The following is a 16,098-nucleotide window of genomic DNA, read 5'->3' as shown; positions in this document are numbered from 1 at the left end:
TATATATTATAGAAAAGTTCTTATGGAAAAGTGCAGGTAGAATTCCTTAATTTTTCTTCATATATTTAGAATAAAGGTAATTTCTATTATAATTTAATCTTTAAAATCAGATTAGAGACACAATAGAAATCCTTTATAAATAAATGTTAGTCTGTCCTCTAAAGCTAGGATTATTGTTTTTAAAATTGTCCTAGCTGACAGAAAAATTCCCCTAATTTGAAGAATCACCCATGTATGTTATGCAAACATCTGCAGTATTGCAATCATGTGCGCATACGCATACCGAGGCTCAGTTGACCTCTTTCCTGGGCATTTTACAGAGAGTTATACTGGCCTCTCATTAGTAATGATCTCATTAATCAACCCTTCTGTCACATGCATGCTCAATTAGAGACCCTCAGAGCATCAGATTTATTTAGCTCATGATAGATTTCGAACCTTTTAATTATCTGATGGCCGATCTGTGGATTGCTTCCAGAGTCATTTAGCATGAAAATGCTCATATGCACATTACACTGGTGCCTTTTCGCTTTAGAGGGAAAAAGATATTGATTCAAGAAAAATAATATGTGTATGTGTGAATATTTTCCGATGTATTGACGGACAGAAAGATTGGATTGTTGTGGAATTTGATTACGTATTCCTCTGGCCAACCTTGAAGCTGAAATGCTGATTTATGTTTCTTGCACCATGAATAGATGTGCAAGCAGGCGACTTTTAAGCCTTAAGTGGATGGTTTCATACATTTTTGACAAATCTGCCTATCTACCTAATAGATCTTAACACAAACTGTATATATATTCTCTCAAAGCTGTTTTTACAAGACGAGGGACTGATCTAGGCTTATTTGGGTTTTGTGGAGACAGCAGTGATTTAAATCTAAATCTGTAAGTCCTGTTTGGTTGAGGTCTTTGAGGAGTTGGGTGTGCAGTCATCCATAGAGACGGAGGAATAAAACCGTTGGATTTGATTTGGCCGTTCTTAGAGAGTTTTCTTTCAACAGCTGTGCAAACAATAACACAGCGTCCATGTTAACAACATTAAAAAGCAATTATAGCTGTATTATTGCTGATACAACAGGGAATTTAGTACTGATATTGGTCATTATTGTTATTATGTCTAGATTTTTGGATGGAGCAATACAAGTTTTGGTCCTTGTTGTTTGAGAATTGAGGTAATGGCCGTGAATTTGAATGTTTGTGTGTTTTTTTTTCTGATTAAAATTACAGCGTTTGGAAGGTCGTGCTAACTGTAAATGATATGAAGGTTCCTGCCATGCAAACAAAAGTTCACTTTGCTGTTCACAAGCACAGACGCACACATTACGCACAGATGAGCTCACACACACACACACACACACACACACACACTGTAACCTGTAGGAACTAAGATGAACTGAGTGAACTCTTTACACAAGGACACAAGGAGTGGCCAATCGATTAAAATTAAAATTATAATTACAAGAACTGCTGACTAATTAATCAAATCACAATTAATCACATACATCGATATTTGCTGAGAAAATCTCTCAAATGAAGGCTTAATGTAACTATCAAGTAGAAAGTCAACATTTTCATTATAGCTTAATCATTATTTTTAGTAGTTGAAAACATCGTTTTTAAATATTTTAATATACAAATATCATACATTTTTAATTCATAAATATCATTACGTTTTGGGGTTGTACCATGTGACATTTAACAACGACAATATTAAAATGAATTTGATTTCAGAAATTAAAAACATACTGATAGAGAGAAGCGGTGTCATTATATGTATGAATTGCATTTGCACTTTTAAATACAAATTGCTTGTTTAATGAACCATTCATGCTTGTTTCCAGCTTGTTTAATGAACCATTACTTTTAGTAGTTAAAAACTCAATATTTTCAAGATACAGATATCATTAATTAGTAATTCATAAATATCATTACGTATTGGGGAGTTGTAACACAAGACATTTTACAACTTGAACTAAACAAAAAAAAAAACATTAAAATGAATTAAAAGTGGTGTCATTAAATGTATGAATTGCATTTGTACTTTTGAAAAAAAAAAATATATATACATACACAAATTATTATACTAAACTATAAATCCATTTTATATAAAAATATATGAATATATATTGTATATATTAAAATTAAATGAATAAAATTTAAATTAGCTACAACACTTTAATTAATTAATTATTTATTTATTTACAAACTTAGCAAAAATGTAACATCTCATTTTCAGGATAGTGTATTTTAAAGATATATTTTTTAAAATCCAAATAAGCTCTACATATATTTTTTGGAGAGCGTTTAAACAATATTTTTCATGAACCATAAACAATTCTTGCACATGTACCTGTACACTGTAAAATAAATTCCGTAAAATTTACGGTAAAAAAACGCCAGCTGTGGTTGCCGGAATTTTACAGTAAAAAATACGGTAAAAACGGTATACTACCGTAAAATTAATGTCCAATACATGTAATGTCCAATACAGTTTTTCACCATATATTGTAGGGGAATTTACCGTTAACCATTTAACAGGTTTTTACTGTAGCATTTTTACAGTATTTTACCGTTAAATTCACGATCATTTTTTACAGTGTAGAACAGTCCTTAAGACACAACAGTGTACAGGTTGTAGACAATGAAGGTCACAGTTACAATAGCTTAGGACAGTAAAGAGACCTTTACACAACAACAACAACAAAAAAAACCTTGGTTTACTAAACTGCATGTGCGTTTGTGTCTTTGCAGGTGCGTAAGGAATACGGCCGATGTCTCCGCACACACTGCTGCAGCGGGAAGAGTGTGGAGTCGACCATCTCCACTTCAACAAAGACCAGTACAGCCCGCACACCTGGACGCTATTCCACCAACTCACAGGTAACACACACACACCTGCAGGGGATCCTCCAAAACCATCTCAAGTGATTTTCTAGGCCGGTGACTGGTGAAGCTGTCAATGGTCAATGCAGTCATCAGCTTGTTATTTCTTGCACAGAAAGCACTTTAGCTCTGGCGTTTTCTTATTCATGGATGAATACAGTCCCACATGACCCAATTTCCCATTCAGCCTTACTTTAAATGGTGCACTCAGCATTCTGCTCACCTCGCAATTCGTGAATATAATCAGAAAGGTTTTCAGTTGCATATTCCAATTAGACACTGTACAGCGCCGATAACTGGAAACAACAACAACAAAAGAAAACAAAACCAACTTCACGAAGTGAATGTGTGTAATATGCATTATATAAGATACGATATATAAAAAAGCTGCATTGCACAACTATTGATGCTTAACACAATTTCTGTGTTTGCTTTCTTTGGACACTGCTTTCATTTTCAATTAGAAACTAAACATCGACTGCCTCTCTTCCTCTGTTGTCAGAGTCGTATTCGTAGGATGTGGAATGACACGGTCAGGAAGCAGTCGGAGTCATCTTTTATCACCGCTGATATGAACAGCTCAGCGACTCTCAACAGAGGTAAAGCCAAACACACATACACAAACATAAACATGTGTACTCATGTACACAGCATTCATACACATACCTATTGAGAGAAACTGTACACACACACACACACACACACACACACACACACACACATACACACACACATACACACACACACACACACACACACACTCAAAACAGATTGTTTGGATCTGAGGTGAGAAAAGTGGAACAGAAACCAGTGATCAGTTGAATTCTATAGGTTAGTTCTGACCAATGAGATTTGCCATTAAACAATGCACGGTCACACTTTATTTTAAAGTCCAATTCACATTAACTAACTATTTACTATGTCTTTGCCTTAATAAACTAAAATTAATAGTTAGTAAGGTAGTTGTTAAGTTTAGGTATGGGGTCAGATTAAGGAATCTAAAATATGCTCATGCAGAATACGACATTAATATGAACTTTATAAGTACTAATAAACAGCCTATAAGCTAGTAATATGCATGCTAATAATCAACTAGTTAATAGTGAGAACTGGTCCCTAAACTAAAGTGTTACCCAATACACATTTGTAAATGTTCATGACTTTAAAAAAAAAACTACAGAATTCTCTTGACACATGTATGTCCACTGTTGGATGTTGTTAGTAGACAAATGACAAACTAGTAGGAGTGTGAAAAGAGTTTTACCAGAGTTCCCAAGGCCAAAAGTGCTCATAGATAATAGTACAAGTGTGTGCTTGAGAAAGAGCAAAAAAAGAGGAACTGCAGAGGAATCTGGAAGGCAACAGGAAAGCCCTCCGACTTTGTGACCCTGGAGTCCGAATGGATCAGATATCTGTGCATGTGCTCATGTCCTGCTCATTCTCAAACCCTGCCTGCCTCTGTTATGTCCAAAAACGCTAATATGATTTGCTCCTCCGAGCTCCTTTGTCTTCTCCGTCCTGTGTAAACAAGAATGTGAGCTTTTAGAAGTCTTCCAGCGACATCAGTGCTGAAGCCATGGGAAAAAACGCGCCCAATCAAGTCACACTGGCAGGACAAAATGTCAAACATCAACAGCTGTCCAACATAAACATCATCTATGCTGAGCTCTGTACTGACATAAACTCCACATGGGAGGTTTTACATTCCTGTCCACTGCGACTGCTGATGTTTAAGGCTGTTTAAACACAAGTTTGCCTGCATCATTCTAACTTTTTTCTGTCTCTTTGTTGCTCCTTCCTTTTGTCTTTTCTCTCAACTTCCTGCCTCCATATCTGTCTCTCTTCCTCTCTCTCTTTCTTTCTGTCTCTGTTTGTGGGTGTTGTAGGTACCATGGCTAACCATCTCATCTCCAATGCTTTGTTACGTCCTCATGGCACTAATCCTTATAACACACTGCTGGGAGAGTCTGCTGTGTACAATAACCCTACTGCCAACATGTTCAACACGCAAGGTTTGCCTCTCACATACACATTCACAAACTTTAGCACTTTTTGGATGGTAATTGTCTCTCGGGGTGACAACTGTAAAGGAAAACATACATGACGAGTCCTTGGAAAAAAAAATGTATTCAAAAATGAACATTTTGTCATTTCCATCTTTTATTCAAAACTGCATGACTTAATTTTTTCCCCCTTACCACATGAGGAGATGTGAGGCAAAATATTCACACTGCATTCACACTATTTCCATATACAGCGAAAGTGAATCGAGATAAGACACTAAAATTCTGCTAAAATTTGCCTTTTGTTTATATAACTGCTGTAAGTTTTTAATATTATTTTTATTATTATTCAATCTTTTAGATTTATATACATTTTTATAAATATACATTTTATGTAAATGCATATTTATTTAAACATCTTACACACAAACATATGGGGTATTTCCAGAATCATAAATTCTAATAATCAGTGTTTAAAATGGCACCTATTAAAAAATTTATTTAATTGACATATAATTTTTATATATTTCACAAAATAATTTTTATTTTTTTGTTTTATAAAAAGTTAACTTTTATTTTCAAAAACCCTTTAATTAGCTATAATCCTCTCATTTAATTTTGATTTGAGCTGGTGGAAAACAGTGTGGTAGTGGTTATGGTATTTTACTGTATAAAAAAAATGTAAATCTATTAAAAAAAGGTATTTTCTATTATACATATCAGGCAATAAATAGGCCTAATTAATCAAATTTCAAAAAATGGTGTTATTGATAATGATTTTACAGATAATAATTAGTGATTATTGAAAAAGGATATTTTGCCACTTGTGTTGGACTGTTAAAATTGTTCTATTGTGTATTTTATTTCTTTGAATTGCAATTTAGTACATTTCCAATTCAACTTTCAGTTCAATTATTTTCAATTTCTGACTAATGAATTTAAAGGGACCCAAATAATGATATATAAACTGTTTGTTCACCAGGGTCTAAAAAAAATACAAGTTGATTTATTTTACAGTAAAATATATAGTGATATATACTTTAAGCATTGAGTATTACATTATCTAATGTTTCTTGAAATACTCTGTGTTGGGTGTATTAGAGTACATCTGAATGAGTAATTCATATTAAAACATTTTTAATAAAATATTTTTTTTTATTACACAGTGGTGGGTTTCTTTGATATCCATTCTATTTTAGTTCAACTTCCTTAAATTCAGATTTAGAGGACTATGCTGCATCCTGTTTGTTACCTTGGGAAATGTAAAATTCCTAAAGGTACACACACACACACACACACACACACACACACACACACAAAATACAATCCAGAGTTAGCAGTGATATCCTGAATACATACTTCCTGTGTCTGTTTAATGAGATTGTTTATGTTGTTTCTATGTCCATCTGTTCTGTTTAATAATGTGGTGCTATTAGAACATTTCAACTTAGCATCTGTCCTAAACTCAGCAGGTTAGCAGTCAGTCACTAATGCCTGACACAGTCTGAGCTGAATATAATACTTCTCTCTTTCTCTCTGTGGACATGTTCCATAAGTATTTATGTATGTAATCATTCTCTCTCTCTCTCTCTCTCTCTCTCCTTTCACTGCAGCCTCCTACAGAGATTCAAGTATGATTCATTTACTTTCACAACAGCTCCACGTTTATAATATATTCTCCTCTGCTTCTCTCTTCTTTAATCTTTTCCTGTTCCTCATCCCTCCCATTCCCTCCTCTTCTCCCTCCCGTTAAATCTGCATCCCTCCTGCATTCTTTTTGATAAAAGTTAATATGCTATTTGATATCATCTTTCGCATTTATGAACTGATTCATATTACCATCACTTTTAAATACTGTGTATATAAGTGTTAAATGAGGTTAAATGAGGTTTATTTTTGTACCATTTCCTGTGTTTCAGAAGGCATTCTCAACAACGCGCGGGACTCCAGCGTCATGGATACGCTGCCGCTTAACGGTAACCACGGCAACAGCTACGGCGTGGCAGCAGGCGATTACCTCACCTACAGCTCTCGTGGCAACGAGCCGCCAACTACGCTAGAGAAAAAGATCTTGAAAGAGCTGACGGCGAACTACACTCCGTCGTACCTCAACACTCAGGAGCGACAGGGAAAAGCCCACCAGGGGACCCTGACTAATAAACTCAACAACCACCTGGCCAACGGAGGGGTCGCGGGGTCATCGTCCATCACCAAAGACGACGTCATGGTGCTCGACAACCCCGGAGCATTTCACCGACACGACGACGGTGGCGGCGGGTTAAGTCTGGAGCTCATTAGGGAGGAGTCACAAGCGCCGCTCCTCCCACCCAGACCGCCCCCTCTGGAAAACCACGCCCCCATGCACACGTTTTCGGCCCACCGGCGCCTACCGCAGGAGAACAGCGAGAGCTTCTTCCCGCTGCTCCCCAACGACACGCACTCGTCACACACGCACACTCCCCGCTCGCACACGCACTCCCCCCTCAGAGACTCACTCTATACCAGCATGCCCACGCTCACCGACCTCCCGCATGGCACCGACGACCTCATCAACGGTCTCCATGAGGACGAAGATGATGAGGATGACGACGGTGAAGAGGAAGAGGGCAGCGAATTGCACCTGGCCAACGGCAAAGAGGTCATCATGGAGACGGACGACGTGTACTACAAAAGCATGCCGAACCTGGGCTCCAGGACCCACATACATGAACTAGAGAGCTACTATCAGATGGGACGCGGCGGCAGTGACGGGTTCATCGCCCCACCTGAGAATGAAGACTCGTCACCTGAAGAACAGCCACCGGACCCCTCACAGCTGGTCACCAGCCTATAGACACCGACACGCACACACACATTCCCACTCAGTGCACGCGCGTGTGTGTGTGACACAATGCACAAGGCATGGGATACACTACCTACTGCACTGATAGAGAGACTGATTCCAGATAGACCCCCGATTCCAGTACATACAAGTATCCTGTCACCAAAATCCTGCTCCAGTTAGAACCAGTAACCAGAACTAGTAACCCATTCCTACGCTAGAACAAGGACTGCCGCGTGTAGGCAGATCTTGTGGACTTTTTTCTCATCAATCTGTTGAGTAAAACTCTTGCGGATTGTCAATTTGGAGATATGGACGAACTTTTTCTCCATTTGCATAGCCCTCCTCGACGAAAACCTTCATCCAATGGCTGTCCGATTCTCCTCCAAACTCACCACGGATTGTGGCGAGCGTGTAAAGAGACTGTGGAAAACTAGCTGCCGTTTATGACGACCGTGTATGATAATGAGACCACCGACCGTCGTACTGAACTGCATTACCCACAACTCTCTAGACTTCTCTATGATTCTCTGCTGCACACATTCCTTCTCGTTTAGCACCAATCTCGTTTCCGAGCCTGAAATCACAAAAGGCGCATCTGTTCTTAAAGACTGAGGACGCATCTTGTTTTTTATGTTTATTTTTCTGTAATAATCTCAGTTACGGGAAAGGTCATCTTCACTATTTACAAGGAAATGGAACTGTTTTCCATGTAAAATGTACAGATTCCCGATATTGCATATGATCCTATGCGTTTCATGTTTTTTGACCTATTTTGCCCCTTGTATGTGTTTTTGTAGACTAGACCAATCCCACAATGCTGTGTTGGTCCTCCAAAATACTATCCCTTATAACGCACAGCACACACACGCACACATATCTACATACACACGCATACACACTCTCGTTTGGAAGGATGACCATGGCCGCCTCCTTTTTTTTTTTCTTTTCCAAATGCAACACTTCGTCATTCTCACTGTGTCGATGATAACCAAGAGACTCTGGAGAAATGACTGTTGTGTGATTGACAGCTATTACAGATGGGATCCCAATGATGCTGGAACGTCGTCGTGCCATGAATTCAAGCGCGATTTTGAATTCTAGCGTGCATACTTTGGATGCAGGTTGAAGAATTCCAGTTTATTGAAATTCCAGTCATACATGTTGACACAGCTAAAATTGTTCTCTCAGGCTAAAAGATGGTCTATTATTGTGACGATTTCAAATATCGAGTTGTGTTTTTAACTTAAGAGCTCAATCAAGAAGGGTAAGAAAGGCTAGCGGGATGTGAATTGGAACAAGTCCGAGCAAATAAAAGTGTGAATCATCATTACGAATCATATGTAAACACATAAAATAACCGTGTAAAGAACAGACTAGAAGGATAGGACTTTAATGGAGTGGTTTGGAAGATGGAAACAACCTTGTAAAGGTCAGTTTCTGAAACTACTGTTTACTTGTTCTCAAACTGAGACTCCCTGTAGCTTGCACATCTATCCCTTGTTAACCCACCCTGAGAAAATCGACTGCATATTTATTCCTGTGATTCAGTCTTGTTTTTACATTTTTTTATTTTCCAACAGATCAGAAACGTAGGATCTTGGAGAGCGTCGGGAAAAGAATTGGATCGGCACTGAGACCTTTTTTATTGCTATTATCATCAATATTATTATTATTACAATATCGATGAAATTATTATTTATTCTTTTCATATGCATTCTAAACTGAATGAACTCATAACTAATATTTGTTGTAACAGTGAAAGTTGTTTGCCAACAAATAAAATGACTGAATTAATATTTACAATATTTCACAAGGGAAAGGTGTTTCTGCTTCTTTTTTTTTTTGCCTTTTAATTAGATTTTTCAATTATAGAGTGACACTTTCAACAGGACGAGGAACGGTCATGACTCCTCTGGGCAGATTTTCAGGGAAGGATTGTCATGGAGTAAATTGTACTGTGGATTGTGATTCGCTGTTGAAAATCCTTTTGGACTAGACTTAATCTCTGTCTGGGAAACCGGCCGGAAGACTTTAACAGTCAGTCTCTTTCTATACTGACCCAGTTTCTGTACCGGCACCAATCAAACGAGCACGGTACCAATTAATTATGCACATCTGAGAAGAGCGCCAGCACAAACAGTGTAATTACGACCTATTGATTTTTATGTCTTTCCATGCAAACAGACACACGTCCATCTGCAAACACACCCAAATGTCAGACAGCCTGCGCGTGTGAGTGCGTCTGTGAGAGTTCGCTCTGCCAAATGTTACCGCTTTCATGAATATTTATAGGCCGTTTTGACAGGCACTTGAGCATTTTGAAAGGAAGGAAAGATGCAGCCTCCCTTCGTCCCCCAAGCAGACCATATAGCTCCACACTCTAGAGCCCTGTCCTGCCTTTGATATGAGTATAGTGTGTGTGTGTGTGTGTGTGTGTGTTTGTGTGTAGGCAGCCAATGAAATTGAAAAGTTGTTATTTAAAGAAAGAAACTGTTATACCGTTCAAACTTGTATCCATCCACAACTACAGCCTAGATACCACTCAACTGAGAAGACGAAACCCACAATTTGGGTACCACAAGACTTTTTGACTTGAAGGTCCCCCAATAGGTCCAACACACTTTCAGATAAAAAGGTACAAAAGCTGTCACTGGGGTAGTACCTTTTCAAAAGGTACAATTATGTACCATTTAGGTACTAATATGTACACTTTAGGTACTAATAGCTTTAAGGTACTTATACGCACCCTTTAGGGATAAAAAAGGTACCAAAATTTATATTTTGAAAAGCTACTGCAATAATGACAGCTTTTGTACCTTTTTTTTACTGAGGGTGCACAATGTTCTAAGGACCCCCATATTGGACCCATGATATTTCTTCGAATATTTCTGCTGTAATTATGGGAATGCTGCCTGTTTTCAAACTTTTCATTAGCAGTGTTGATAAATTAACATTATAAAACGGATAGTTCCGGTCCTCGATTCTGATTGGTTGAGCCGTGTTCGAAGCTGTTGTAAATTACACTACAAACATACACCTTTGTTTACTTTGTGTGTTGCTTGGCAACCGCTTTACGTTGTACCTAACAACGCCCCTTAGCTGTTATAAATTCACTGTAAACCACGGCTTCTTGGAGCTTATTGCTTTAGTAACTGACCATGATTCAGTTTGTGATTCCAGAAGTTTCGAGATTCTGATTTTGCATGTTTTTCAATAAAACATCCTGATTTGTTTATATTTTTAGCATTTGAAGTAAATTATTTTTTTATATAATAAAAATAATTGTATTTATAAAATGTATATTTTAATTTAAATTTAAATTAATAAAATTATTATATATTTTTAATTATGTAAACATTTTAAATTAAATAATTTTATGTATAATTATTTTATTTTACAAAAAAACAGTTCAAATGCTAAAAACACAAATATTCAAATAAAATGCAAAATATGTATTTGCATTACAGCTTCTGAATTAAGTTATTTTTTGTCTTAAAAATAATAATTTTGAAGTCATCCTGTGGCCCCCTTAAAAGGTTTGCAGAGGCCCCCCAGTGGGCCCCGGCCCCCTGGTTGCAAACTATTGATCTAGACAGATGGCAGAGACTGCAGTCCGCTTCCTTGCCTCCTTCTCTCTTGCCTTTGTCTCAGGTTAATTAAATGAGACTGGAGAAGATGTGGGCTGGATCACAGCATGGACTCTGTGATCACTTAGTGCTGCCTGTGACATTTTTACCCAGGCTGCCCTCTCTAACATCAGAAGCGTTTTAACCACACATGCCCATTCTTGTCACAGTGCACGTCATACTGTATTTATGCAGCATCATATTTATGCTGGGTAAATATGATGGTGTCACGAATTAAATCTGAATGTGCATGCATGATATGAGTTGTGATAATCGGATAGCATTAATCTGCTCCTCTCGATTGCAGATTTTGGCCTGTCCCAGCTCAGAGGCCAACAAGTAATATTATGCAATAATATTGTACTTCAAACATAATCTGTTGAAATGATATAGAATTAATTGATTAATTAATTGTAATGAAATACTTGAATAATTTTAATGACAAAAAACTGTATTTAGCGGCATTCTACATTATGTGCGCGGAGCATATTATTCTTCATTTACAAAAAAAACACATAAAATTGCAACACCCATGACTAAACACTCTCCACAGCATAACCATTTATTATGTAAATAATCGAATTCTGTTTTCTCAATGTGAATTTGTCAGGCTCAACGATTCAACCCTGCTAACCAAGTTACTGTTTTTATATTAAATTTTTGTATTAAAGGGAAAAAAACTAATATCGTAATCGATAACTACAATAAACGTTTGGTCCCAATCTGAGTGGCAACTTAAAGCTGGCTAAATTAGCAACATTGTTACCAATTCTGGCAATTCTTTTTTTTTTTTTTTGATAACTTTTATTTAATTTTTGTTAATTATTAATTATTCTTGCTAGAAAACAACACTATCAGAGAGGCAGGCTTTTAAACAGTAGTCATTTTGCACAAATTGCAAATGTCATAAAAAATAAATAAAACAGCTCATATAATATTTAGTCTGACTTCCTGAAGTTGACGATCAACATTTTTTTAAAGGTCAAGCACCATCGTTTACTCATCAGTTGAGAGAGAAAGAGAGAAAAAACTTTCTGGTCCAATTTTGTACCATTACTTAAATATTTAAATGCCATTTATAATATAAACAAATCAGTCCACTATTCACATGAAGCCTACATTTCAGTAACATACAAAAAGTACACCCCATGAAAAATGACTTACTGTAACATACATATACTGGACTAGTTCATATTTAATGGACATTTTAATTTAACAAATTACACGTGGCATATTTTTTGTAATCATTAGTGCAGCTTAAATAATTTGTAACAGAAATGCCCTTTTCTTGTGTGGAAAAATGTACACCTATTTATTACTACATCGTGTGCAAGTGGTTAAGCAATTAGTAGACTTGAGTTGCAAATTAGTAGAACATCAAGAGGAAGGTCATATATAAACTTCAATAAACAGCTCTGGTATGGTCATAAGCAATGAAGTATATGGCAGCATCAAAAAAAGCAAAAAGGAAGACTGAGCCCTTCAGAAGGAAGGTTAGCAAGGCTTAAAGGCTGAAAGGGGATTTAAAGCCATTTCCAAGCTATTTAAAATCCACCATTCCACTGTGCATAAAATAATCTACAAATGGAGAAGCTTTCACAGCACAGGCCATCTTTCCAGGTCGGCCATCCCATCAAATTCAAGATGCTTCAGAAAGTCTCAAAGGACCCCATTTGTCGAAAGATCAACAGGCAACTTTGGAAACAGTCAATACACACATCAGGCATTAGAAAGAGAGTGTGCAAACCTGGCCAGCAAGGAAGAAGCATTAAAAACTCCAAAGTAATCCAACACCTACATGTGCTCCGGACATCGAGTCAAAGGTGGAAATGTTTGGCCACAGGTTTAAACGTTACAGTATGTTTCTTAAAAACCAAACACTGCATTTGAGAATAACAAACTCATGCCAACTGTGAAGCATGATGGGAGTGTTTTGCTGCTTCAGGGCCATTATAAAGTCAGCTATGAAATCCACATTATACCAAAGAATACACGAGGAGAATGTAAGGCCATATGTTTAAAAAAAAAAAAAAAAAAGCTGAAGCTGAACTTTCCAACTTTCCGACAAGATAATTAACCAGAACCTGCAGAAACACTTCACTAATATCGCACAGTTTTCGGCATGGAAAGATGGGAAATTTGATCCTATGTGAGGTATGAGACTTTTAAATTATTCAAAGAAATTAAGAATTTGAGTACTTCATTTTTGTCCCACAGAATGCCTTTTATTTTGTATAGCTATTTTTGTTGAATAAAAGGTTACAACATTATTGTTATTTGTTAAATTAGGTAACCTTCACAATCAATACAGTTACAGTATCAGTATGTCCACATATGATGAAAAAGGATTTTTTCATGGGGTGTATTAGTTTTTTCTACATTACATCATATTTAATATGTAAATAATGTCCTTCTATTTTCTCAACTTTTACACAAATTGTAGTGTTGACTGCATTTGTCAGGCTCTACCATTCAATTCTGTTACCCGGGTTATTGAAAGAAAAAAATATCATAGGTGGAAAATATATTTCATAATTAATAATTGAAAAATATAAATATTGTTAACTTCAATACCTACATTTGGTCCCAAACTAGCAAACCCCTACCAAGTAAAAGCTTAAATTAGGCTAAATTCACAACTCTGTCACCCATTCTAATTTTGTATTTATTTGATAAATTTTTAGTATAAATTATTTATTATTATTATTTATTTTACTACTTACTTTACTACTACATAATCATTCATAATGTAAATAATCTAATTATATTTACTCCTTTTTTTTTTTTACATAAGAAAAACTATCAAACGAATTAATTTTATTTATTTTATGGACCGTTATTAATGACTTCAAACCAACATTTAGTCCCAGACTAAGGACTTTGCTCCTTATCAAGTGACAGCTAAATTCCTAACTCTTCACAACTCAAATGCCTTTCTAGTTTTTTTTTTTTTTTTACATTTTTATAAATTTAATTGCATTTTAATTAATTAATTAATTATTATCAACCTATATACTTTATCACAGGACCGTATTTCAAATCAGCAATAAAATCTGGCAAATAGTAGGCTATCATAGACAGTTTCTTTAGCTCAATTTTTTTTTTCAGGTTGGTCCAATGAATGTAAAATGTGCAAGTTCTCAAACACCTCATATTACAGTTATCAACCGGCATTAGCCCGAGTAGAGACAAAGTAGCTCTGAAGCAATCATATTTTAAGTCTTTTCCACAATACGTTTAGCATATTTGAAGCCTTAAACTAGCCTCGGGTCTTTCTGAACAGGTGCGAAGGCAGGCGGGGAGCGTTCTGTGAGCACAAAGGGTCAACAGGCTTTATTGTAAATGCTGATGCGGGTGAGCTATACCTAACTCTCTCCCTATGCTATCTCTCGCTTATTAAACTTTATCTAACTTCCATTTTTCATTCTCTTTAGGATTTGGGAAATGCAGAGTAACCATGGAAACGGCAACAGCAGGCTATCAGAGGCAGAATCATAACAGTGCTGCTAAAGCTCTCGCAGCCAGCAGAGTTAAGAGTCGTGTGTGTGTGTGTGAGAGAGAGAGAGAGAGAGAGAGAGCTGGGATTCTGGGTGGAGGAACGACAAAGTAAGGAACAAGAGTCTTACTGAGATAACAGAGTTCTTAGCATCACTTATGCACTCTAACATTCCTATGCTCATGTCCACACGCTTACAAAAAAATAACAGAAAAAGTGTGCTAAATTGGATACGGTAGTATGGAATGCTACTGCATTCAGATAATAACACCTGTAACAGCTGCAGTAATGCATCCAAATGACCACACAAGTGCTGAAATACTGAAAAACCACAGTCCTGCTGATGAGATCTACTTCATTTTTGGAAATGATAAGGAGAGATTGGGATCAAGACATGTCAGCGGTTGTCATCACAATCCCCCTTTAAAGACCTAGAGTGTCTTGCACAAGGGTACAAAAGCGATGGATATCAGTAACAATCAGGTTTATGGTCCATTTATAACTTTTCAAATATTTTAAATAGCATAACAAGATCTGCAAAGCATTAAGCTGTATGCAAAACGCCAGTATGAAGGCAGCGCTTCAGCTCTCAGCTATCAATGCAAACAATTCGTCTTATCTGTTTTCACTATCAATCCTCATCATAAATTGGAAAGTAGGCGAGACAGACAGGCAAGACAAGATTATTTATATCATATTTCATACATACTGGTAATTCAAAGTGCTTTGCATAAGAAAAATAAAAAAAGAAATAGAAGTAATATTTAAAGTAATTTAAGGCCAATGAGTTATGTATAAGCAACAGCACTTTGAAATCATTCAAAGATATTTTGCTATATATGGGACTTTGCATTAGAAACAGTGATTTAACTTTTGTAAAATAGCGTTCTTGTATTCTGGTCTTATATTAGATTGAATCATTTCTCATTTTTTGAAGAATGAACATTTATCTTTGATATATGGTGACTAATGAGTTAACTTCATGTGGATCAGGAAGGTATTCAATCTTTTTTACATTTAAGTTAGTAGTAATTAGGGACCCGTTTTGCAAGAATTTAATTTGTCAGCAGAATTAATTATGACCAAATAATGGGAAACCTGTAATGTGATTTGACTAAATGAAACATTAGATTTTTCGCTTACTTTAGATCTATATTGTTTTCCTCTGAAATGAAATGGTTGAAATCGCATAACTGTGTCCTCTTGTGTCCTTTATTTATGTTTTTACATCTGAACTGAATTATCCAGCATGAAGTGACAATGA

At 36.4% G+C, this 16,098-nt stretch overlaps 1 protein-coding gene across 1 annotated transcript in view; it reads left to right on the top strand.

The window, feature by feature from the left end:
* LOC107702411 (adhesion G protein-coupled receptor L3-like) overlaps positions 1-9,521 on the top strand; it is a 77,026-nt gene extending 67,505 nt beyond the window's left edge. Inside the window, exons 21-25 of the mRNA XM_016504737.1 lie at positions 2,754-2,882; positions 3,388-3,484; positions 4,772-4,897; positions 6,502-6,519; positions 6,808-9,521. Coding sequence (XP_016360223.1) covers positions 2,754-2,882; positions 3,388-3,484; positions 4,772-4,897; positions 6,502-6,519; positions 6,808-7,721 — 1,284 coding nt within the window. The 3' untranslated portion in view covers positions 7,722-9,521. The remainder of the gene's footprint in view (positions 1-2,753; positions 2,883-3,387; positions 3,485-4,771; positions 4,898-6,501; positions 6,520-6,807) is intronic.
* The last annotated feature ends 6,577 nt before the right edge of the window (positions 9,522-16,098 follow it).

This window comes from Sinocyclocheilus anshuiensis, unplaced genomic scaffold (assembly GCF_001515605.1).
Source record: "Sinocyclocheilus anshuiensis isolate Anshui unplaced genomic scaffold, SAMN03320099.WGS_v1.1 scaffold86, whole genome shotgun sequence".
In the NCBI taxonomy this organism is placed as follows: domain Eukaryota; kingdom Metazoa; phylum Chordata; class Actinopteri; order Cypriniformes; family Cyprinidae; genus Sinocyclocheilus; species Sinocyclocheilus anshuiensis.
This window is presented reverse-complemented; position numbering and strand designations above follow the sequence as displayed.